This window comes from Ornithorhynchus anatinus, chromosome 3, assembly GCF_004115215.2.
Source record: "Ornithorhynchus anatinus isolate Pmale09 chromosome 3, mOrnAna1.pri.v4, whole genome shotgun sequence".
In the NCBI taxonomy this organism is placed as follows: domain Eukaryota; kingdom Metazoa; phylum Chordata; class Mammalia; order Monotremata; family Ornithorhynchidae; genus Ornithorhynchus; species Ornithorhynchus anatinus.
Window position 1 is genome coordinate 111,298,938 of NC_041730.1, and position 23,924 is coordinate 111,322,861.

A 23,924-nucleotide genomic window follows, 5' to 3' on the forward strand; every position below is an offset into this window, starting at 1 on the left:
AAATACCAACAAATACCAACATTATTTATTAAGTGCTTACTAAGTGCCAAGCACTGTTCTAAGCGCTGAGGCGGCAGAGCCAGCATTAATTAGGGCCCATGACCTCCTGTCCCCACACTACGCTGCTCCTCCAGGGATGGGACGAGCCAAAGTCTGTGGAGGAAACGGGCGGAAGGGGAGGCGAAGCCATTAAGTCACTTTCTCCTCAGTCCCTTTCCCGCCCTCCGCTTAACGCTCGCCTCGGCCCGCCCCCCGCTTAGCGCTCCCCTGGCCTCAGCCCGCCCCCCGCTTAGCGCTCCCCAAGCCCCGCCTCCCCCTCAGGGGCCACTTCCGCCCCCAGGCCCCGCCCCCCGCGCCCTCCCATTGGCCGCCGCCTCCGTCACTCGGGGCTTCATCTCCCGCGCCGCCCGCCCCCTCCCATCGTGCACCGCGGCCGGAGGGGGGGCGGCCTCCCCTGTTTGAATTTGAAAACAGATGGCGGGAGCGCCGGCGGCCTGATCGAGCGGCCGGGCGACCGGAGCGAAGGTGAGGAGAAAGGAGGGACGGAGGGGAGCGGAGGGGAAGGGAGGGCGGCCGCGGAGGGCGGCGACCGCCTTCTCGGGGCGGGAGCGGGGGAGAGGAGCCGGGGGTCGGGCCGGGGAGGCGGCAGGACCGCCGGGAGGCCGGGAGGGCGGCGCGCATGCGCAAGGGGCGGGGGAGGGGGTGGCCCGGGGGAGAGCGAGTGCGCCTGCGCGCAAAAAATCAGGGTCTGGGCGGGGACATGATAAGGTAGGCATTTGTTAAGCGCTTCCTGTGTGCAAAGCACTGTTCTGAGTGGAAAGAGGCCGGGCTTGGGAGTCAGAGGTCATGGGTTCGAATCCCGGCCCTGCCACTTGTCAGCTGGGGGACTGGGCAAGTCACTTTTCTGGGCCTCAGTGACCTCCTCTGGAAAATGGGGATGAAGACTGGGAGCCCCACGTGGGACAACCTGATCACCTTACAGCCTCCCCAGCGCTTAGAACAGTGCTTGGCACATGGTAAGCGCTTAGCAAATGCCATTATTATTAGAAAAGCAGCGTGGCTCAGGAGCAAGAGCCCGGGCTTGGGAGTCAGAGGTCGTGGGTTCGAATCCCGGCTCTGCACTTGGCAGGTGGGTGACTGTGGGCAAGTCACTTTTCTGGGCCTCAGTGACCTCATCTGGAAAATGGGGATGAAGACTGGGAGCCCCACGTGGGACAACCTGATCACCTTACATCCTCCCCAGCCCTTAAAACAGTGCTTGGCACATGGTAAGCGTTTAGCACCATTGTTCTTGTCTGCCTGTCTCCCCCGATTAGACTGTAAGCCCGTAAAGGCACAGGGACTATATCTGTTGCCGATTCGTCCATTTAAAGCGCTTAGTACAGCGCTCTGCACATAATAAGCGCTCAATAAATACTTTGGAATGAATGAATACCCCAGCGCTTAGAACAGTGCTCTGCACATAGTAAGCGCTTAACAAATACTATTGAGTGAATTATTATTAGAAAAGCAGCGTGGCTCAGGGACAAGAACCCGGGCTTGGGAGTCAGAGGTCGTGGGTTCGAGTTCCGGCTCTGCCACTTGTCAGCTGGGTGACTGGGCAAGTCACTTCTCTGGGCCTCAGTGACCTCATCTGAAAAATGGGGATGAAGACTGGGAGCCTCACATGGGACAGCCTCATTACCTTGTACCCCAGCAGCGCTTAGATCAGTGCTCTGCACATAGTAAGCGCTTAAATGCCAACATTATTATTATTATTATTATTGGGAAGCAGCGTGGCTCAGTGGAAAGAGCCCGGGCTTGGGAGTCAGAGGACATGGGTTCGAATCCAGGCTCTGCCACTTGTCAGCTGTGTGACTGTGGGCAAGTCACTTAAATTCTCTGGGCCTCAGTTACCTCATCTGTAAAATAGGGATGAAGACTGTGAGCCTCACGTGGGACAACCTGATTACCCTGTATCTATCCCAGCGCTTAGAACAGTGCTCTGCACATAGTAAGCGCTTAACAAATACCAGCATTATTATTAACATTATTATTACAATTAAGGATTAAGACTGTATCTACCCCAGCACTTAAAACAGTGCTCTGCACGTAGTAAGTGCTTAACAAATGCCAACATTATTATTATTACAATTAAGGATTAAAACTGTGAGCCTCACGTGGGACAACCTGATGACCCTGTATCTACCCCAGCGCTTAGAACAGTGCTCTGCACACAGTAAGCGCTTAACAAATACCGACATTATTATTATTACAAGGTGATCGGGTTGTCCCACGTGGGGCTCACAGTCTTCATCCCCATTTTCCAGATGAGGCCCAGTGAAGTGACTTGCCCAAAGTCACCCAGCTGACAAGTGGCAGAGCCAGGACTCGAACCCACGACCTCTGACTCACAAGCCCGGGCTCTTGCCACTGAGCCACGCCGCTTTTCTAATAATGGCATTTGCTAAGCGCTTAACATGTGCCAATCACTGTTCTAAGCGCTGGGGAGGATGCAAGGTGATCAAGTTGTCCCATGTGGGGCTCACAGTCTTCATCCCCATTTTACAGATGAGGGAACTGAGGCACCGAGAAGTGAAGTGACTTGCTCAAAGTCACACAGCTGCCAAGTGACAGCCGGGATTCGAACCCATGACCTCTGACTCCCATGTCCGGGCTCTTTCCACTGAGCCACGCTGCTTCTCAGATCTTTGAGGGGTTGCTTGTGGGGAGGAAATAGTATATGTTATGTGTATATATCTATCATTCTATTTGTATTGATATCTGTACTTGTTTTGTCCATCTCTCCCCTTCTAGACTGTGAGCCCATCATGGGCAGGGATTGTCTCTCTTTGTTGCTGAATTGTACTTTCCAAACACTTAGTACAGGGCCCTGCACACAGTAAGCGCTCAATAAATATGAATGAATGAATGAATGAGGCAGCTAATAGAAAAAACCCGAGCCTCAGAGTCAAAAGGTCATGGGTTCTAATCCCGGATCCGACACTTGTCTGCTTTGTGACCTTGGGCAAGTCATTAACTCCTCTGTGCCTCATTCATTCATTCAATCTTATTTATTGAGCGCTAACTGTGTACAGTGACCTCATCTGTAAAATGGGGATTGAGACCGTGACCCCCACATGGGACAGGGACTGTGTCCAACCTGAGTTGCTTGTATCCACCCCAGCGCTTAGTATGTCATCTGGCACTTAGTAACCGCTTAACAAATACCATTATTATTATTCTATCCTATCTTTACCAGTTGCTTGCTGCTTGGCTTTGGGCAAATCACTTAACCTCTCTGTGCCTCTGTTTCCTCAACTGTAAAATGAGGATCACATACCTGTTCGCTCTCCTCCACACACTCCAAGCCCTTAGTACAGTGTTGTGCACACAGCGCTCAATAAATATGATCAGATGGTTGTAAATTATTTATATTAATGCTTATCTCCTCCAGACTGCAAGCTCATTATGGGCAGGGAACGTGTGCCCAATTTTGTTGTTCTGTCCTATCCCAAGTACTTAGTACTTTGCTCTGCACATAGTAAGTGCTTAACAAATACCATAAAGAAAGAAGTTTGGCTTAATGAACTGCTTTAGGACTGGGAGCTCAATACAGTGCTCTGCAGTATTGAGTGCAGAGCTCTGTACTAAGAGCTTCGGAAAGTACAATATAACGATATAACAGAATTGGTGGACACATTCCCTGCCCCAAATGAGCTTACAGTCTAGTGGGGGAGACAGACATGAATATAAATAAGTTATAACTACGTACATAAGTGCTGTGGGGATGAGGGAAGGGTGAATAAAGGGAGCAAATCAGGGTGACGCAGAAGGACATGGAAGAGGAGTAAATGAGGGCTTAGGGAAGGCCTCTTGAAGATTTGATTTCGGAAGGCGAGGAGAGTGGTCACCTGTTGGATATGAAGAGGAAGGGTGTTCCAGATGAGATGCTGGACTTGGTGAAGGATGAGTAGCGAGATATATGAACTCTAGGTACAGTGAGTAAGTTGGCGTTAGAGGAGCGAAGTGTGCGGGCTGGGTTGCAGTAGAAAAGCCCGGAGGTGAGATAGAAGGGGACAAGCTGATTGAGTGCTTTAAAGCCAGTGATAAGGAGTTTCTATTTGATGCGGAAGTGGATGGGCAACCACTGGAGGTTCTTGAGGAGTGGGCAAACATGGCCTGGATGGTTTTACAGAAAAATGACCCAGGCAGCAGAGAGGAGTATGGACTGGAGTGGGGAGAGACAGGAGGCTGGGAAGTCAGTAAGGAGGCTGATAAAATAATCAAGGCGGGTTAGGATAAGTGCTTCGCTGGTCATAGTAGCAATTTGGATGGAGAGGGAGGGTGGATTTTAGCCATGTTGTGAAGGTTAAACCAAAAGGATTTAGTAATTGAATATGTAGGTTGAATGAGAGAGTGGAGTCAGAGATAACACCATGAGACAGGAATGATGGTGGTACTGTCTTTAGTGATGGGAAAATCAAAGTGACTTGCCCAAGGTCACACAGCAGGCTCGTGGCAGAGCCACGATTAGGACTCCCGAGGCCTTGCTCTTTCTACTAGGCCACATTGCTTCTGCCAAACAATGGTTTAGAGAAAATGATCTGGGCAACAGAGTCTAGTACATTCTCCCAAGACCTTAGTACAGTGCTCTGCATACAGTCAGCGCTCAAATATGATTGAATGAATGAATATGGACTGGAGTGGAGAGAGCCTGGAGGCAGGAAGGTCTGTGGAGACACTGATGCAGCAGTCAAATCTGGATATAAGTGCTTGAGCCAGCATGGTTTGTCACTAGGTGCCTCCCTCCCCCGCAAACTGATTATAGATTTTGAGCTAGCTGTAGTCAGGGACTGTCTGAATTTCGTCCTTGTACCCTTTCTTGGCTCTTTTTCTTTTTTAATGGTATCTCTAAAGAGCTTACTGTGTTCCAGGCACTGTACTAAGCACTGGGGTAGATACAAGATAATCAGTTTGGACACAGTCCAGGTCCCTCGAGGGGCTCACAGTCTTAATCCTCATTTTACAGATGAGGTAACTAAGGCACAGAGAAGTGAAGTGACTAGCCCGAGGTCACGTGGCAGATAAGTGGCAGAACTGGGATTAGAACCCAAGTCCTTCTGACTCCAAGGCCCCTAGGTCATGGTGCTCTTAATAAAGAGATCTGCTCACAGTCGGCATTCAATTTACATGGATGGATGGGCAAGCTTCACAGTTCTTGTGCTCAGGACCCCAAGACTGAAGCTTGTTTTCTTTTTAATTCCATTTCTTTTTCTGTGTTCTGGATACTGGTAGAAAGAGATGGCTTTTAAGCAGATGCAGTAAGGTTGTCTAAACTGGCTTAATTTCTTGCAGGATGGAGTCATTTTCGAGTCAAGCGGGGGCCCCCAGGCCATCGTATATTGTTAGTGCTGATCCGGTTGGAAGACCTGTTGGAATCAACGTTGAAGATATTAAACTTGATCTCTCCCATGAATTTTCTTTTGTTGCCTCCAGTTCTAAAGTAAGTTCAAGTACGGCCCAGTACCGGTTACCGACAGACCCGGACCAGGATTTTGTTACTAACAGATACAGACCGTGTAATTTCACAAAGAGGGCTTTCCTAGATATTCATCTGAGGTCAAAGAGGATCAACAACAGAAAGATAGTCCTGTATTCATCTTTTCATCTGGGGAGATTTGGAAGCTCTTGGATTAGGATGCCCCGAAGCAGCGTGGCTCAGTGGCAAGAGCCCGGGCTTGGGAGTCAGAGGTCATGGGTTTGAATCCCAGCTCTGCCACTTGACAGCTGTGTGACTGTGGGCAAGTCACTTAACTTCTCTGTGCCTCAGTTCCCTCATCTGTAAAATGGGGATTAAGACTGTGAGCCTCACATGGGACAACCTGATTACCCTGAATCTACCCCAGCCCTTAGAACAGTGCTCTGCATGTAGTAAGCGCTTAACAAATACCAACATTATTATTAGAAAGGTCCTTGAAGAGTAATATAGAATCATGGGATCTTAGAGCTGAACGTTTATCTGGTCCACACCTTTCCAAACAAGACTGTGAGCCCCATGTGGGAAAGGGACTGTGCCTGACCTGAATATCTCGTATCCACCCCAGTGCTTAGTACAGTGGGTGCACACACAGTAAATGCTTAATAAATAGCACAGTTATTATTCCCAGAGCAGAGACACCGCAAAGAGTTTTCATTGCTCTTTTTGTACAATTAGAGAAGCAGCATGGTATAGTGGGTAGAGTGTGGGCTTGGGAGTCAGAAGGTCATGGGTTCTAATCCCCGTTCTGCCCCTTATCTACTGTTTGACTTTGGGCAAGTCACTTAACTTCTCTGTGCTTGTTACCTCATCTATAAGAGGGAGATCGAGACTGAGCCCCTTATGGGGCAGGGCCTGTGTCCAACTCAATTTGCTTGTGTCCACCCTTCTGCTTAGTACAGTGCCTGGCACATGGTAAACGCTTAACAAATACCATAATTATTACTATAATTTTTCCTTTCTCCAACTCCTTCCTCTCCCCACCACACACACTTTGTTCTTCTCAGATGGGGCAGGGAAAATGTCTCTCAACTGTATTGCATTTCTCTGCCAAGCACCTAGCACAGAGCTCGGCATAGAGTAAGTGCTCACTAAATACTGATGAACTGACATTTCAGCCAAGGCCATATCATTAGTCTACTCAGCTCACAACCTTCTTTCCTCTATCCTCCCCTATGGATCTTAGCATTCACAGCCAAAGAGGAAAGAACATAAGTAGCACTGTGCAAACTAGGAGCACACAAATAATTCCTTAGCACAGATTCTCAATCCTGAGGTTTCCCTGAATGGGTCAAGCCTCTTTCATTGTTTATGATGAGAGACTTCATCTTTATGGCCTGTTCTCTTTAAGACGTGCATTTCCAATAGCTACATCAACTGAATCGACTCCATCATGATTTCTTCCCCCAAAATAATAATAATTTGGTATTTAATGCTTACTACTGGACTAAGCACTAGGGTTCGTACAGTGTAATCAGGTCAGACAGTCCCTGTCCCACATTTTTTTTAAATGCTATTTCTTAAGCTGAATTTAAGTATAGATGAGGCAACTGAGGCCCAGAGAAGACAAGTGGCAGAGCTGGGATTAGAACCCAGGTCCTTCTGACTCCCAGGCGTAGGCTCTATACATTATACGCTGCTGCACCCTTACTGAATAAGGGGGGAGAGGGTCATTAACAATTATCATGTAACCACAGTCCTTTATAGTTCTTTTTCAAACATCGCCGAAGCAGTTTAGTATTGCTCGGGTTGTGTAGAGCTCATTCCCTCAATCAGTGTTATTTTCTGAATGCTTACCATGTACAGAGCACTGTACTAAGCAGTTGGGAGAGGTCAGCACAACAGAGTTGGTAGACACGTTCCCTACCCACAGCGAACTTACCTCCTGCCCATTGGCCTAAGGAAACGTGTGTTAAGTAGTACTTACGTCCAAGAGGAGCTCCTCTTGATTCATTGGGCCCGCTCTCTCTCTCCGAGAAGCAGCAGCAGGGGAGAAACTGGGCTTCCCATCAGTAGTCACCCCATTATAGTGAGCATTAGAAATAAAAACTAATAGCGGGAAGATGGAAAAAATGCAGACAGCCTTTTACAACTCTCCTAATACCCTCTTTTTTTTTTTTTAAGGGAAGCAATTTGGACTCCAAGGAACATCTACAAATTTGCCTTCGAATAAGGCCTTTTACCCAATCAGAAAAAGACAGTGATTCTCAGGTTTGTGTTTTGCCCGAGGTTGTAAAATTTGTCATCCTATTAGGAGAAAGATACAGATACTGATTTTCTGTCTTTGGTTATAGAGCTGTGTGATCATTCTTGATTCGACTAGTATCGCCCTGAAGGATCCCAGAAATGTAATGGGTCGGCCGAGTGAAAAAAGTGGGCAGATGGCCCAGAAATTCAGTTTTTCAAAGGTAAGTGAAGATGTTGACAGGTGGTGGTATCTTTTTATTTTTAAGACGACAAATTAAATCCGCCTTTTGGATTTAAACAAAGTAGATTCATGTCAATCGGTACTGTTTAGGCTGTGATGCGTGAAGGGTTTAGTTTAGTTCCTCCTCCTCCTCCTCTCCACCCTGATGTGCCTTCAAAGGATGTGTTTTTTCCACTGAGTTTTTAGAGCAGGAACAGCAGCATCTTAAGACTGAGAAGGCGGCACAAAGGACTGAAGTAATCAGAGGACCCTTTGTAGTTTGGCTGCATTAAAGAGGGGTGGAAGGGGCCACCGGGTCCCAGTTTGGCAGTTTAGGGGAGCGGTGGAGGTCTGGAGTAGTTGTGTGGGTGACAGCAAGTGAGCAATGTACCGGGTGAGATACCCGAAGTGTCGGGCGCTGTTCTAGACTCCTTAGACTTCTCGGTACCATGTTCAACACAACACTCTGCACAACTGGCCATTTACAAAGAAATAGCTTCCTCATTCTTAAGTAACTGTTTCAGTTTTACCTTGAAATCATTTAATAGTGGAGACATGATTCCCAAACAAGTGATGCAGCTTCTTCATTGTTACTGACAGAAAACCTTTTTTTTTTTTTTGGTGGGTTGGAATGATCATATAGGTTTTCGGCCCAGAAACCACACAGAAAGAATTCTTTGAAGGTAGTGTGATTCAGCCGGTGAGGGATTTCTTGAAGGGACAGAGTCGTCTGATTTTTACTTACGGAGTAACAAACGCGGGAAAGACATTCACCTTCCAAGGTAAGGTGCCACTGTTATCTTTATTATTGTTGCTGGTCTTCCTCCATAGATCTGTAGCCCATCCACCATTGTTTGTGTTCTTGTTAAGTCAACCTGGGTGCCCAGAAGGAAAACAATTTTCTTTAACTCATCTATATACCATTGTGCCGAAGTAAAGATCAAATTACAGTCATTACTCTGTTAAGCCTGGGGTTATGCCCTCGACCTCCAAATTATGGAAAATTCCCACTACAATATGCAGGGCGGTTTCTTGAGAAATCTTTCCTTGTTCTTTCCAAGCAGGTGCGCTCTACATAACGTTCCTAATCCCCCAACGGCGTGTAATCCTCAACATGAGGTGAAAACACGCATTGTGGAAGAACTGAGTTTGGTGTTCTTTGAAGTTAAGAATTAGGGAGGAGAATCGATCATTTTTCCATTTCATTTAAGTCCATTACTTTATGATTAAACTGATCATGACTGACCTTTCAATAAATCTTGAATTAGATCAGCAGCTGAAGTGGTGAGTGAAATATCGGAGAGGGCAGTTTTCTTTTAAATCATTTTTTTCAACAGAAGGAAACCTCAGATTTATGCAACAACTATAGACTCTACAGGATCCCTTGCACCAGAGAAGCAGAGCGGTCTAGTGGTGTTAGGGATTTGGATTCTAATCCTGGCTCCACCACTTGCCAACTGCGTGACCTAAGGCAAATCACTTAACTTCTCTGTACCTCAGTTTCCTCATCTAAATTGGGGATAAGATACTTGTTCTCCCTTCTCCTTAGACCGTGATCCCCATGGGACACAGGGGCAGTGATTGATCTGATTACACTGTCACTACCCCAGTGCTTAGTACAGTGCTGGGCACTTAGTAAGCACTTAGCAAACATCACAGTTATTATCAATCATTCGTATTGAGTGCTTACTCTGCGCAGAGCACTGTACTAAGTGCTTGGGAGAGTACAACATTCATTCAATCGTATTTATTGAGCACTTACTGTGTACAGAGCACTATACTAAACACTTGGCAAGTACAATACAGCAATAAAGAGAGACAGTCCCTGCCCACAATGGGTTTACAGTCTAGAGGGGACATTAACAGACACATTCCCTGCCCACAATGAGCTTTTGATGATTATTTTGATATAGTACATTTTGCCAAATCTGGAAAAAGTCAGTGCTACCTGTTATGACCACTAAGCACTTAAACCACTCCACTCTTTCTAGAGAATTTGCATTAGCTCTACAAAACGAGGTATCTCACACACACACACAGACCCACCCCCTGCCCATCAGAAACATTGGGGAAATATTGATAACCCAAATGAAGAAACTAAACGGCTTTCATGTTCCCAGCAAATAGGGCCACATGGTCTTTGGGATCTTGGCCTGGCATAGAGAAAGACTTTCTATGAAGGCTAAACTAAATTGACAGGGAAGGTTTTCTGCCTTACTCTAATCTAGTCAAACACAGAGATTTTATTCTCTAATAATAGTAATTATGGCATTTAAGTGCTTACTCTATGCCAGGCACTGTACTAAGCACTGAGGTGGATACAAGCAAATCGGGTTGGACACAGTCCCTGTCCCATGTGGAGCTCACAGTCTCAATCCCCATTTTCCAGATGAGGTAATTGAGGCACAGAGAAGTTAACTGTGAATTTGCCCAAGGTCACATAGCAGATAAATAGCAGAACCAGGATTAGAACCCATGACCTTCTGACTCCCATGCCCCTGCTCTATCCACTATGCCATGCTGCTTCCTGTATCTGTCCAAAGAAACATCAAAGGAGATCTTTCCATTTTCCTAATATGATGTCTCACATACCATTGAACAGTGGCTGAAAAATAATTTACTCCTCAGTCATAGAACTTGTCTTTTTCAAATCTCCCCTAGTGAACAGCATTGCCTCCTGCTCCCCCAATCCTATCTGTACACTCCACCCTTAACAAATGACCAGACCCCTAGCCATATACTAAGTACTTGGGAGAGTATAATATAACACACGACAGACTGTAAGCTCCTATGGGCAGGGAATGGGTCTGCTAATTGTCTTGTACTTTCCCAAGCACTTAGAACAGTGCTCTACACATAGTAAGTGCTCAATAAATGCCACTGATCGATCGATCGATAGACATGTCCCCTGCCCACAATGGGTTTACAATCTGGAGAATTTATTAAACGCTTACTACATGGTAAACATTAGGAAAAGAGCAAGCCAATCAGATCAGGCAGTGTCCTTGTCTCACCTCCACGTCTAAACCCATCACAGCCTGAAATAATAATAAATGTGGTATTTGTTAAGCGCTTATGTGCCCACCACTGTTCTAAGCACTGGGGTAGATCCAAGGTAATCAGGTTGGACACAGTTCCTGTCACACATGGGGCTCACAGTCTTGATCATCATTTTACAGATGAAGTAGCTGAGGCACAGAGAGTTAAATGACTTGCCCAAGGTCACAGAACAGACATGTGGCAGAGCCAGGTTTAGAACCCACATCCTCCGACTCTCAGGCCTATGCTTTTTCCAGTAGGCCATGCCCCCTGCCTCCTCCTGTGGTGGTTTTAGGGGTCTTGAATGAGGGTGACCTCCCCGCTGACATTCAGCCTTCTTCTAGACCGTAAGCTTGTCGTGGGCAGGGAACGTGCCTACCAACTCTGTTGTGTCGCACTTTCCCAAGTGTTTAGTCCAGTGCTCTGCGGTATTCCTTTACTGTTCTTTAATACTTTTACAAAACCCATGGAAAATTATTCGGTTCAGTCAGTTCTTGGGGAACGCGGAGGCTTCGTTCTCGATGAAGCCCATGTTAATAGTAGCTGGCGTGGTGAACCACCCACCAAGCCCATGCCACCGGCGTTCCTTCCACCATCGCTTCGTGTGGGGATTCAGGCGGGCCCATGTTGTGGGAGAACGCTCTCTAATTCTTTCACCATGGGCTGTTGAAAGTGTGTAATGAAAACATTCCTCCGCTTTCCATTTCCCAAACTCCAGCGGCCCCCTCAACCCTTAGGGCCCCCCCATGGCTTCTTGGCCGGGCCATAACCAACTGCTGCTCGGAAGAATCCCTGAGGAGAACGGAGGGCCTGTGGAGAACTGGGGATGCAGGGCTGATGAGAGAGGGGCGGTCGGAGGAAATGAAACCAGACAGAAAAAATAAAATCTGCACCCGTCAAATAGAAACCTAATAAAAACCTTGTGGATTCCAAAGGCGAAGAACAATAAAACCACAGGATAGTTGGTTGTACTTCATTGACGCGGTACAGGTTGAACCGTATTAAAGAATTTGTCAGAGATTTCTGAAACCTCAGGGCGTCCCCAGAGCCTCCCCAATCCCGACCTTCAGTATGTCCTCAGTTGGGCAGAGGCAGGTCAAGGCAAAGCCAACTAATGTGTCCTCGCCCAAGGTACCCTTTGTTCTGGGCTAGACCTTTCTCGGCTTGATGCGGTTTACGCTCGGCCCGCCTGGAGTTGCATTGAAGGAGTGTGACTCTTCTCCAACCCACACTCCGTTGGCCCCTTAGGTGCGAATGCCAAAATGGGGTGGAGGCTGGCTTTCATTCAATAGTATTTATTGAGCGCTTACTATGTGCAGAGCACTGTACTAAGCGCTTGGGATGAACAAGTCGGCAACAGATAGAGACAGTCCCTGCCGTTTGACGGGCTTACGGTCTAATCGGGGGAGATGGACAGACGAGAACGATGGCAATAAATAGAGTCGAGGGTAAGAACATCTCGTAAAAACAATGGCAACTAAACAGAATCGAGGCGATGTACAATTCATTAACAAAATAAATAGGGTAACGAAAATATATACAGTTGAGCGGACGAGTACAGTGCTGTGGGGATGGGAAGGGAGAGGTGGAGGAGCAGAGGGAAAAGGGGAAAAAGAGGGTTTAGCTGCGGAGAGGTGAAGGGGGGGTGGCAGAGGGAGTAGAGGGAGAAGAGGAGCTCAGTCTGGGAAGGCCTCTTGGAGGAGGTGAGTTTTAAGTAGGGTTTTGAAGAGGGAAAGAGAATCAGTTTGGCGGAGGTGAGGAGGGAGGGCGTTCCGGGACCGCGGGAGGATGTGGCCCAGGGGTCGACGGCGGGATGGGCGAGACCGAGGGACGGTGAAGAGGTGGGCGGCGGAGGAGCGGAGCGTGCGGGGTGGGTGGTAGAAAGAGAGAAGGGAGGAGAGGTAGGAAGGGGCAAGGTGATGGAGAGCCTCAAAGCCTAGAGTGAGGAGTTTTTGTTTGGAGCGGAGGTTGATAGGCAACCACTGGAGTTGTTTAAGAAGGGGAGTGACATGCCGAGATCGTTTCTGCAGGAAGATGAGCCGGGCAGCGGAGTGAAAAATAGCCTGGAGCAGGGCGAGAGAGGAGGAAGGGAGGTCAGAGAGAAGGCTGACACAGTAGTCTAGCCGGGATATAACGAGAGCCTGTAACAGTAAGGTAGCCGTTTGGGTGGAGAGGAAAGGGCGGATCTTGGCGATATTGTAGAGGTGAAACCGGCAGGTCTTGGTAACGGATAGGATGTGTGGGGTGAACGAGAGAGACGAGTCAAGGATGACACCGAGATCGCGGGCCCGAGAGACGGGAAGGATGGTCATGTCATCGACAGTGATAGAGAAGTCTGGGAGAGGACCGGGTTTGGGAGGGAAGATGAGGAGTTCAGTCTCGCTCATGTTGAGTTTTAGGTGGTGGGCCGACATCCAGGTGGAGACGTCCCGGAGGCAGGAGGAGATGCGAGCCCGAAGGGAGGGGGAGAGGACAGGGGCGGAGATGTAGATCTGCGTGTCATCTGCGTAGAGATGGTAGTCAGAGCCGTGAGAGCGAATGAGTTCACCGAGGGAGTGAGTGTAAATGGAGAACAGAAGAGGGCCGAGAACTGACCCTTGAGGAACTCCAACAGTTAAAGGATGGGAGGGGGAGGAGGCTCCGGCGAAGGAGACAGAGAATGACCGGCCAGAGAGGTAAGAGGAGAACCGGGAGAGGACAGAGTCCGTGAAGCCAAGGTGAGATAAGGTATGGAGGAGGAGGGGATGGTCGACAGGGGCAAAGGCAGCAGAGAGGTCAAGGAGGATCAGAATGGAGTAGGAGCCATTGGATTTGGCAAGAAGGAGGTCACGGGTGACCTTAGAGAGAGCAGTCTCGGTAGAGTGGAGGGGACGGAAGCCAGATCGGAGGGGGTCTAGGAGAGAATGGGAGTTAAGGAATTCTAAGCATCGATTGTAGACGACTTGTTCTAGGATTTTGGAAAGGAAGGGTAGTAGGGAGATAGGACGATAACTGGAGGGGGACGTGGGGTCAAGAGCGGGTTTTTTTTAGGATGAGGGAGACGTGGGCATGTTTGAAGGCAGAGGGGAAGGAGCCATTGGAGATTGAGTGGTTAAAAATAGAAGTTAAGGAAGGTAGGAGGGCAGGGGCGATGGTTTTAGTAAGGTAAGAGGGAATGGGGTCCGAGGCGCAGGTGGCTTTGCTCCCTAAAGTCCAGGTGGGCAGACCCTCCCCTCCCCACTAGCCTAATGTCAAGTTGGGGCAGTTTCCGTACCCAAACGTATTTCTGGCACTACAGTTTTGTTTTTTTAATGCTTTTGTTGATAGGTACAGAAGAGAATCTTGGCATCTTGCCTAGGACAATGAACATGTTGTTTAATAGCATCCAAGGTAAACTATATCAAAAGATGGATTTCAAGCCACACAGAAGTCGAGATTACTTGCGGTTGACTCCCACCCAGGTGAAAGAAGAAGCTGCCGTTAAAAGTGCACTGCTTCAACAGATTAAAGAGGTACGGTCCAGAGTGAGTACAGCCTGCATAAAACCCTGAATCCGTGAAACTTCTCCGTTAGATCCAGAATCCTGGAATCCAGGAGGGGCCGGGAATGGAAGATGCGAGCTGTAGCCTTAAGCGTTAACCGTTAAATGAGAACGTACTGGCTTTTAAAAGGTAACAACCAGTGTGAAGGTATAAGATTCCGAGGATGCATGTGGAGGATACGTGAAAAATCTTATTCACAGGGCACAGTTTGATATACAAAACTTTTTCGTTGATGTAAATTATCCCTTCATTGTGAGGCAATACAATAAGATCCCACTCTAGACTGTAAGGTCATCGTGGGCGGGAAATGTATCTACCAACTCTGAAATTGTAAGCTCGTCTCTAGACTGTAAGCTCGTTGTGGACAGGGAATGTGCCTGTTTAGTGTTGTATTGTATTCTCCCAAGTGCTTAGTACATTGCTCTGCACACGGTAAGCGCTCAAGAAATATGATTGAGTGAATATCGTATTCTCCCGACCGCTTAGTATAGTGCTCTCTACATAGTAAGTGCTCAATAAATATGGTTGATTGATTGAGGCTTGAATGGGAAATAACATATTTAGGAGGTTAGAGAATGGCAAGTTTACTTGGGATAGATGTGTAAACCTTAGTGCTTAATAATAATAATAATAATAATAAGGGTAAATGTTAAGCGCATACTATGTGCCAAGTACTGTTCTAAGCGCTGAGATAGATATAAGGTAATCAGGTCTCACGTTGGGCTCAAAGTTTTAATTCCCATTTTACAGGTGAGTTACTGAGGCACGGGGAAGCTAAGTGACTTGCCCACAGTCACACAGCTGACAAGTGGCAGAGGTGGGATTAGAACTTTGACTCCTAAGCCAGGGCTCTTTCCACTAAGCCACGCTACTTAAGAAAAAGACCTATAGAATATCTTTGTGTTTTAGTCTGAGAATTCCCACTGAACTTTTTTTTTTCCCCTTTTTAACCCTGAGAAATCTTTGAAGGATTGTAAATCATTTTACTGTTCAGTGGGATTGGTTGGAGAATCGTTATTTTTGAAAAGAAAAATAAGTAACATCTTTTGGTGAAGATGTGAAATTCCTGCTGTAGAGTTTCTTTTTATTGGAAAAGTCAATTCCTTCATGAAAATAGAATAATTGTATTTTTCCTTGTGAAATTAGGGGAAAGCATAGCTCTTCTTTTTTTTATGACATTTGTTAAGCACTTACTCTGTGTCAAGCACTGTTCTAAGCGCTGAGTAGATACAAGATAATCAGGTTGGGCACAGTAGGAGGAGGGGAACAGGTATTGAATCTTCATTTTACAGTTAGGGAAACTGAGGCCCAGAGAAGTCGTGACTTGCCCGAGGCCACACAGCAGGCAAGTGGCGGAGCTGGGGTTAATAATAATTGTGGGATTCGTTAAGTGCTTACTATGTACCAGGCATTGTACTAAGCACTGGGGTGGATACAAGCGAATTAGAACCCAGGTCCTCTGGCTCCTAGCCTTGCACTCTTTCCACTAGACTATGCTGTTTCCTTTCACTCCCACTACCCACAACAGTGGGGAAGGTATAGCTAGGGCTGATGAGTTCTCTGGTCTCCTCCAGTCTTCCCATTCCTACCATTAGCCCAATGAGAGTAAAATAGTGCCCTGCATTGACATGTTGACTTCCTACTGTCACGGACCTGAGTTCCATGGAAAGGACCTTAAATTAATTAAAAGATTATAATGATGATAATTGGAGGTGTGAAAAACTGCAATCCATTTTCTTCGAGGCCAGGGAACAAGTCTAACTCTGTTGTACACTCCAAAGCGCTTAGTATAGTGCCAAGCATGGTAAGTGCTCAGTAAATACCATTGATTATCTCCACCTTACAAGTGTCCCAGCTTTGGTGGATGAAGAGATGGTGACTGACCCACCAGGTCAACAGCTATCCTTTTTTTATTAGAAGTTGGTAAAATTACAATATTTTGTTCTGGTTCAATTTATAGGTAGATTCTCAGAACTGCAGTTGGGATATCTCTGAGGGTAAGATTTTTTTTTTTTTCCTCCTTGCTACCTTCCTGTCATTTCTACACACACTGAACATTTTGAATAGAAAGGCTAGAATCTCTAAGTCCGCCGCCTAGACCTGTCGATTACAACAAGACATAACTGCTGATTCCTCTTCTTTGAGAATTTAGAGACAAATGCCCAGATCACACTCATACCATCACAGACAACTTTCTTGAACAAATTCGGAGAAGATAAACCCTTGGTCACTGTAGGAATCATCTAGTTTGGGAGTATGCTCTTCACTTCTTCCTCCAGATGCCATTTGGTAATGCCATCACCAGCGGAAGAGCAGGGAAGGGATTGGCGGTAAAATATAAATCAGTGGATTTGGGCCCCAAATATTTGCTCTAGTATTGGAGACGGCAGCAAGCTTATTGGTTAAACTGAGGTTTTAGTTATCCTGATCTCTTAGCCTCATTACATTGAGAGTTGCCCACCTAGGTTGATGAGGTGGTTTTCAGAAATCTTTATGGAATGCTTCTGCAGCCAGTGTTAGTGTCTGGCACTTTCTCACTGCTGAAAGTGCTACCTTTCAGAAGCACTGAAACATAAAATGAGCACCTGAACAATACTAGAAATTTGTTCAGTATTGTTTCAGAAGAAAGATAAGATCAAATAGTTTGGGATTTTGAGAGGTTTGGGTTTTGTTCTAGTTTCCTGTATGAGCTTTGCCCTGAAATATCTTAAACATCCATTTGTCCTAAAGTCTTGGCCTTGTGGGTGAGAACATGTGGCTGGATTTTCCAGAAATGGATTTTTCTGAGCTACATAACGGATACCATTATAGTAGTTCCTCCTCCTGAATATGCTAAGTATTAGACTGTCAAATTCTAAAATGCCAAAGCTTGTTCTAAAAAGTCTGGCTTCAGTTCATTTGTCAGATTTTCATGAAATTGTCTCATCTTTTATTCAACTCTTAACTAATTAAAATCTTTCCTGTTCTTATGTATAGGAAGCTTGATGAGCTCTGTGAATGTCTCAACAGATCTTGAAGAATCCATCAAAGATTGTGAACAGCACAGTTTGAATGCAGAAAATTATGTCAGGTTTTCTGTCTGGGTTTCTTTTTGTGAGATCTATAACGACTGTATTTATGACTTATTTGTTCCGGTGTCAAATGACAAGTTCCAAAAAAGAAAGATGTTACGCCTTTCTCAAGATGTAAAAGGCTGCTCTTTTATAAAAGGTAATAACGCATGAATCTGTAAGTCATTTTTATTTCAGTTTGAAATCTGACACATCATTTTCCCACTTTGGGTGCCTACCCGGTGGTTAATACATAATAGCGTATTTGTAGACTTGTATAGCTGTCAGCTTGGGAATTTTTTGATGTTCCTAATGATACTTTTTATATAGCTGAGTCAATGGCCTAGAAAGAAAATGTTTTGGCTCCAGTAATTAAGCAGTAGAGGAGATTATGGTTTTGTTACGTAATTGCTCTCTTTTTTGAGTTAACGTGGACTCTAGGCTAGCAGAGATTATTTTACAAACCTACATGCCTTGGCTAGGCGGGGTCAGGTAAGGACTGCTTGTAATTTTAGTTGTGGTGCTGTGCTGTACCTTAGAAATGTCTAGGAGCTGATGAATAAGGTGGCAACAACTACTTAGTGGGTGCCCCAGCTAGTAGGTATTATAATAAAATCTTTCCTTTTCTGTTACTGCTCTTCTCTGAGAGCTTGCCTTAACCCCTCCTTTTTCTTCTCAAGGGATTTCCTTTGCAGTACTTGCTTGGGAGGACTGTATGGCTTTTTGGCGTATATTTACAGATCATCTCTTTACCCCCTCTTTTTTCCTTAAAGATCTCCAATGGATTCAAGTTTCTGATTCCAAGGAAGCATACAGACTTTTAAAATTAGGAATAAAACATCAGAGCGTTGCCTATACCAAACTAAACAGTGTCTCCAGTAGAAGGTAAGGGCTGAATGGTACTCTTTTCCAGGCCCAGACTAGTAAATGGATTTGTCTTCCATTTTGGCAGGCGACTCATTTTAGGATGGAATCAGCAGCCCAGTCTTTCACATAGTGAAAGATAATCAGGTCCCTCCTAGGACTTCCAATCTAAATAGGAGGGAGAAGCAGTGAAAGAAGCCACAGAGAAGTTTAAGTGACTTTTCCAAGGTCACGCAACAGACAGGTGGTGGACCTGGGATTAGTACCTAGGTCCTCTGACTTCCAGGCCCAGATTCTTTCCAGAAGGCCACGCTGCTTCTCGGGGGATTTGTTTCCGGTAACTTTATGGATTTATAGTTGTAATAAGTGCTTCAGTGGCTCAATGGTGACTGGCTGCACCTGACCTGAGATAGGCCTGAGAGAGGCAAGAATGCTCACAGGAACCTACTTTCAGAAAACATTTTTGCTTCTTGTTTCTGTTCTTTCCCAAGCACAGAGAAGTAGCAGAGCTGCTAACTAACTAGCCTCCCCTGAGTAATCCCCTCAAGGTGCCCCAGACATGAGATAATCATGGATGAAGTCGAGGTTACCACCTTTTTAGTTGAAATACATTAAAGCGTGCCCTGCATACAATAATAATAATTGTGGTATTAGTTAAGCGCTTTCTATGTGCCAGGCACTGTACTGAGTGCTGGGGTGGATGGATGCAAGCAAATCAGATTGGACACAGTCCGTGTCCCACAGGGGGCTCACAGTCCCTATCCCACAGGGGGCTTACAGTCTTAATCCCCATTTACAGATGAAGTCACTGAGGCACAGAGAAAGTAAGTGTCTTGCCCAAGGTCACACAGTAGACAGGTGTCAAGGCAGGATTAGAACCCAGGTCCTTCTGACTCCCAGGCCCATGCTCTATCCACTAGAGAACACTACTTCTTAGTGCAAGCAATCAATTTAACAATAATAATAATAATGGTATTTGTTAAGCGCTTCCCATGCACCATACACTGTGCTAAATACTGGGGTAGAGACAAGATAACAAGGATGGGTTTAGTCCTTGTCTCGCATGGGGCTCATGATCTAAGTAGAGTTCAGGTAACCAGAATTATCACCATTTTTATGTTTCTAATGAACATTTTATGGCCCCCAAGGACATTGTGTCCTCGGGGGACATTGTGTCCCCCTGCTCGGGCCCGGGGACATTGTGCTCCCCAACCGCTCCCCCACTCCGCCCGAGGCGGCCATTTTGGGAAGCCCCCACTCTGCCTGAGGCGGCCATTTTGGGAAGGCCTCACTCCCTCTTCCCTCTTGAGGTGATTCATCTCTCCCGCCCCCGCCCCGGGCGACGACGTCCTTGTTCTCACCATGTTATCTTACCTTAGCCGCCGCCCACGGCCGCCACCCACCCCGGACAACCTCAGGGCCCCCCCGCCGCCACAGGGTTATTTGGTCATGAGCTCTGGGATTCTCTCGGCCGCTGGCCGCTTGACTTTGAGTCTGATCGGGTAGGGTCGGCTCGTCCCCCGACCCTGGTCATCGCCTGCTTATTAACACTGTTGTAGTGTGCCTTACTGTAGCATGTTGCTATATTAGCGATCTCGCTTGTCATTGTTTATTGTCGTCAGACTTTGACTTTGATCAGGTCGCCCCTTAATCGAGTCTACCTCCGACCCTGATCATCACCCCTTTTATTAACATGACTATATTGTATCATACTGTATCATGTTGCTATATTAGCACTACCGTATTGTATCATACTGTATCATGTTGCTATATTACCGATTTCGTTTATTACTGTTTATTGTTGTCAGTGCTGCCACCCACCTCTCTGGCCTCGCCATGTCCCTCCTCTCCCCCTCCCCCCTCCCGCCCCTTCCTGTCCTCCCCTTCCCCTTCCCCTCTCTCGCTCAGCTCTTTCCCGCTCTCTCCTCTGTCTCCTCCCCCCCTCCCCTCTCCCGCCCTAGAACCCCACTTTACCAGCGCTACCCCCTTCCCCCTCCCCCTACTCTTCCCCCCACCAAACCCCCTCTTCACCCCCTCCCCCCTTCTCTCTTCCCCACCCATGCCCCATCCCAGTCCTCTTGTCCCACCGCCACCCCTCATCCCCCTCTCCCCGTCCAGGGCCCCGCCACCTCCTTCCCATCCAAACCCTCCCCTCCCCCGCCCTTCCCCCCCTCCTCCCCTTGCACCCACAGCTACTTTCAAGTGTGGCCTCTGGAACCCCCGCTCTATTACAGGCAAGCTACCTTTCATCCATGACCTTTTCCTCTCCCGCTCTCTCCTCCTCCTCGCCCTTTCGGAAACGTGGCTCTCTCCCGAAGACACGGTCTCCGCTGCCGCTCTCTCCAGCAGAGGCCTCTCCTTCTCCCACTCCCCCAGACTCACCGGTAAGGGAGGAGGCGTCGGCTTCCTCCTCTCGCCCCAATGCTGCTTCCGCACTATCCCTCCTCCCCCCTCCCTCTCCTTCCCCTCCTTCGAAGCCCATATCATTCGCCTCTACCACCCACTCCAGTTACTTGTCGCCGTCATCTACCGCCCTCCCGGTCCCACCTCCGACTTCTTCAACCACCTTGACCCCTTTCTCACCTTCCTCCTCTCCTTCTCTCTGCCCACTCTGATCCTCGGAGACTTCAACATCCATACGGATGTACCCGACGACTCCTCTGCCGCCCGCCCGCTATCCCTCCTCGACTCTGCCGACCTCCTCCTCCACCATACCGCGCCCACTCACCGACTCGGTCGCACCCTCGATCTCGTCATCTCCTACCGCTGCACTATCTCCTCCCTCACCGACTCTGAAATCCCTCTCTCTGACCATAACCTTCTAACCTGCCTCATCTCTCACACTCCCTCCCCCTGCAAATCTTCGCTACTGCCCCACAGAGACCTCCGCTCTCTCGATCCCATCCGTCTTTCCAATAGCATCTCTCCTCACCTCGCCGCCCTGTCCTCTCTTCCCACTCTCGACGATCAGGTCTCCGCTCTCAACTCCACCCTCTCTACTCATCTCGACTCTCTCGCCCCCCTTTCCCTCCGCCACTCTCGCTCCACTAACCCACAGCCCCGGATCACCTCCTCCGTCCGCCTCCTACGCTCCTATGCTCGAGCTGCCGAGCGCTGCCGGCGAAAGTCCAAGCACCAAGCCGACCTCACACACTTCAAATTTATCCTTTCCTGCCTTAACTCTGCCCTCTCCTCCGCCAGGCAAAGCTTCTTCTCCTCCCTCATCGACACCCATGCCCGTCACCCCCGCCGATTGTTCCGGACCTTTAACTCTCTCCTTAGGCCCCCTGTTCCTCCCCCTCCCCCATCTCTCACCCCCAATGATCTGGCCACCTATTTCCTCACGAAAATCAACACGATCAGGTCTGAGCTCCCCAAAGTCACCCCTCCGCCTCTCCCCTCCCCCCACCGACCCCCTCCCCTACTTTCCCATCCTTCCCTGCAGTATCCTCAGAGGAGATCTCCTCCCTCCTCGCAAGTGCCACCCCCTCCACCTGCACCTCGGACCCCATTCCCTCTCACCTTCTTAAAACCATCGCCCCTGCCCTCCTACCTTCATTAGCTTCTATTTTTAACCACTCAATCTCCAAGGGCTCCTTCCCCTCTGCCTTCAAACATGCCCACGTCTCCCCCATCCTAAAAAACCCCGCTCTTGACCCCACTTCCCCCTCCAGTTATCGTCCTATCTCCCTACTACCCTTCCTTTCCAAAATCCTAGAACGAGTCGTCTACGATCGATGGCTAGAATTCCTTAACTCCCATTCTCTCCTAGACCCCCTCCGATCTGGCTTCCGTCCCCTCCACTCTACCGAGACTGCTCTCTCTAAGGTCACCCGTGACCTCCTTCTTGCCAAATCCAATGGCTCCTACTCCATTCTGATCCTCCTTGACCTCTCTGCTGCCTTTGACACTGTCGACCATCCCCTCCTCCTCCGTACCTTATCTCACCTTGGCTTCACGGACTCTGTCCTCTCCCGGTTCTCCTCTTACCACTCTGGCCGATCATTCTCGGTCTCCTTCGCTGGAGCCTCCTCCCCCTCCCATCCTTTAACTGTTGGAGTTCCTCAAGGGTCAGTTCTCGGCCCTCTTCTGTTCTCCATTTACACTCACTCCCTCGGTGAACTCGTTTGCTCTCACGGCTTTGACTACCATCTCTACGCAGATGACACGCAGATCTACATCTCCGCCCCTGTCCTCTCCCCCTCCCTTCGGGCTCGCATCTCCTCCTGCCTCCGGGACGTCTCCACCTGGATGTCGGCCCGCCACCTAAAACTCAACATGAGCAAGACTGAGCTCCTCATCTTCCCTCCCAAACCCGGTCCTCTCCCAGACTTCTCTATCACCGTGGATGGCACGACCATCCTTCCCGTCTCTCAGGCCCGCAATCTCGGTGTCATCCTTGACTCGTCTCTCTCGTTCACCCCACACATCCTATCCGTTACCGAGACCTGCCGGTCTCACCTTTACAATATCTCCAAGATCCGCCCTTTCCTCTCCACCCAAACGGCTACCTTAATATTACGGGCTCTCGTTATATCCCGGCTAGACTACTGTGTCGGCCTTCTCTCTGACCTCCCTTCCTCCTCTCTCGCCCCGCTCCGGTCTATTCTTCACTCCGCTGCCCGGCTCATCTTCCTGCAGAAACGATCTGGGCATGTCACTCCCCTTCTTAAACAACTCCAGTGGTTGCCTATCGACCTCCGCTCCAAACAAAAACTCCTCACTCTAGGCTTCAAGGCTCTCCATCACCTTGCCCCTTCCTACCTCTCCTCCCTTCTCTCTTTCTACCGCCCACCCCGCACGCTCCGCTCCTCCGCCGCCCACCTCCTCACCGTCCCTCGGTCTCGCCTATCCCGCCATCGACCCCCGGGTCACGTCCTCCCGCGGTCCCGGAACGCCCTCCCTCCTCACCTCCGCCAAACTGATTCTCTTTCCCTCTTCAAAACCCTACTTAAAAATCACCTCCTCCAAGAGGCGTTCCCAGACTGAGCTCCTCTTCCCCCTCTACTCCCTCTGCCATCCCCCCTTTACCTCTCCGCAGCTAAAGCCTCATTTTCCCCTTTTCCCTCTGCTCCTCCACCTCTCCCTTCCCATCCCCACAGCACTGTACTCGTCCGCTCAACTGTATATATTTTCGTTACCCTATTTATTTTGTTAATGAATTGTACATCGCCTTGATTCTATTTAGTTGCCATTGCTTTGACGAGATGTTCTTCCCCTTGACGCTGTTTATTGCCATTGTTCTTGTCTGTCCGTCTCCCCCGATTAGACTAAGCCCGTCAAACGGCAGGGACTGTCTCTATCTGTTGCCGACTTGTTCATCCCAAGCGCTTAGTACAGTGCTCTGCACATAGTAAGCGCTCAATAAATACTATTGAATGAATGAATTAATATGATGGAATCATTTTTCCTCCAAATAATAACAGTATTGATATATTAAGCACTTACTATGTCAGTCCACAGCATGTTAGAGCTCCTCAAAGAAAAGAGGAATAATAATTGTGGTAGTTGTTAAATGCTTACTA

General features: G+C 48.1%; 1 protein-coding gene across 3 annotated transcripts in view; it reads left to right on the plus strand.

Annotated features, from left to right (window-relative positions):
• The first annotated feature begins 428 nt into the window (after positions 1 to 428).
• KIF20B (kinesin family member 20B) overlaps positions 429 to 23,924 on the plus strand; it is an 81,092-nt gene continuing 57,596 nt past the window's right edge. For 2 of the 3 annotated variants that reach the window (XM_029060521.2, XM_029060523.2), the window contains exons 1-9: positions 429 to 525; positions 5,338 to 5,485; positions 7,643 to 7,729; positions 7,813 to 7,926; positions 8,569 to 8,707; positions 14,271 to 14,455; positions 16,446 to 16,482; positions 17,462 to 17,695; positions 18,309 to 18,420. In XM_029060521.2, the coding sequence (XP_028916354.1) occupies positions 5,339 to 5,485; positions 7,643 to 7,729; positions 7,813 to 7,926; positions 8,569 to 8,707; positions 14,271 to 14,455; positions 16,446 to 16,482; positions 17,462 to 17,695; positions 18,309 to 18,420 (1,055 nt within the window). In that variant the 5' untranslated portion in view covers positions 429 to 525; position 5,338. Of the gene's footprint in view, positions 526 to 996; positions 1,017 to 5,337; positions 5,486 to 7,642; positions 7,730 to 7,812; positions 7,927 to 8,568; positions 8,708 to 14,270; positions 14,456 to 16,445; positions 16,483 to 17,461; positions 17,696 to 18,308; positions 18,421 to 23,924 lie in introns of those variants that run through there. The other variant, XM_029060522.2, reaches the window with a different exon arrangement.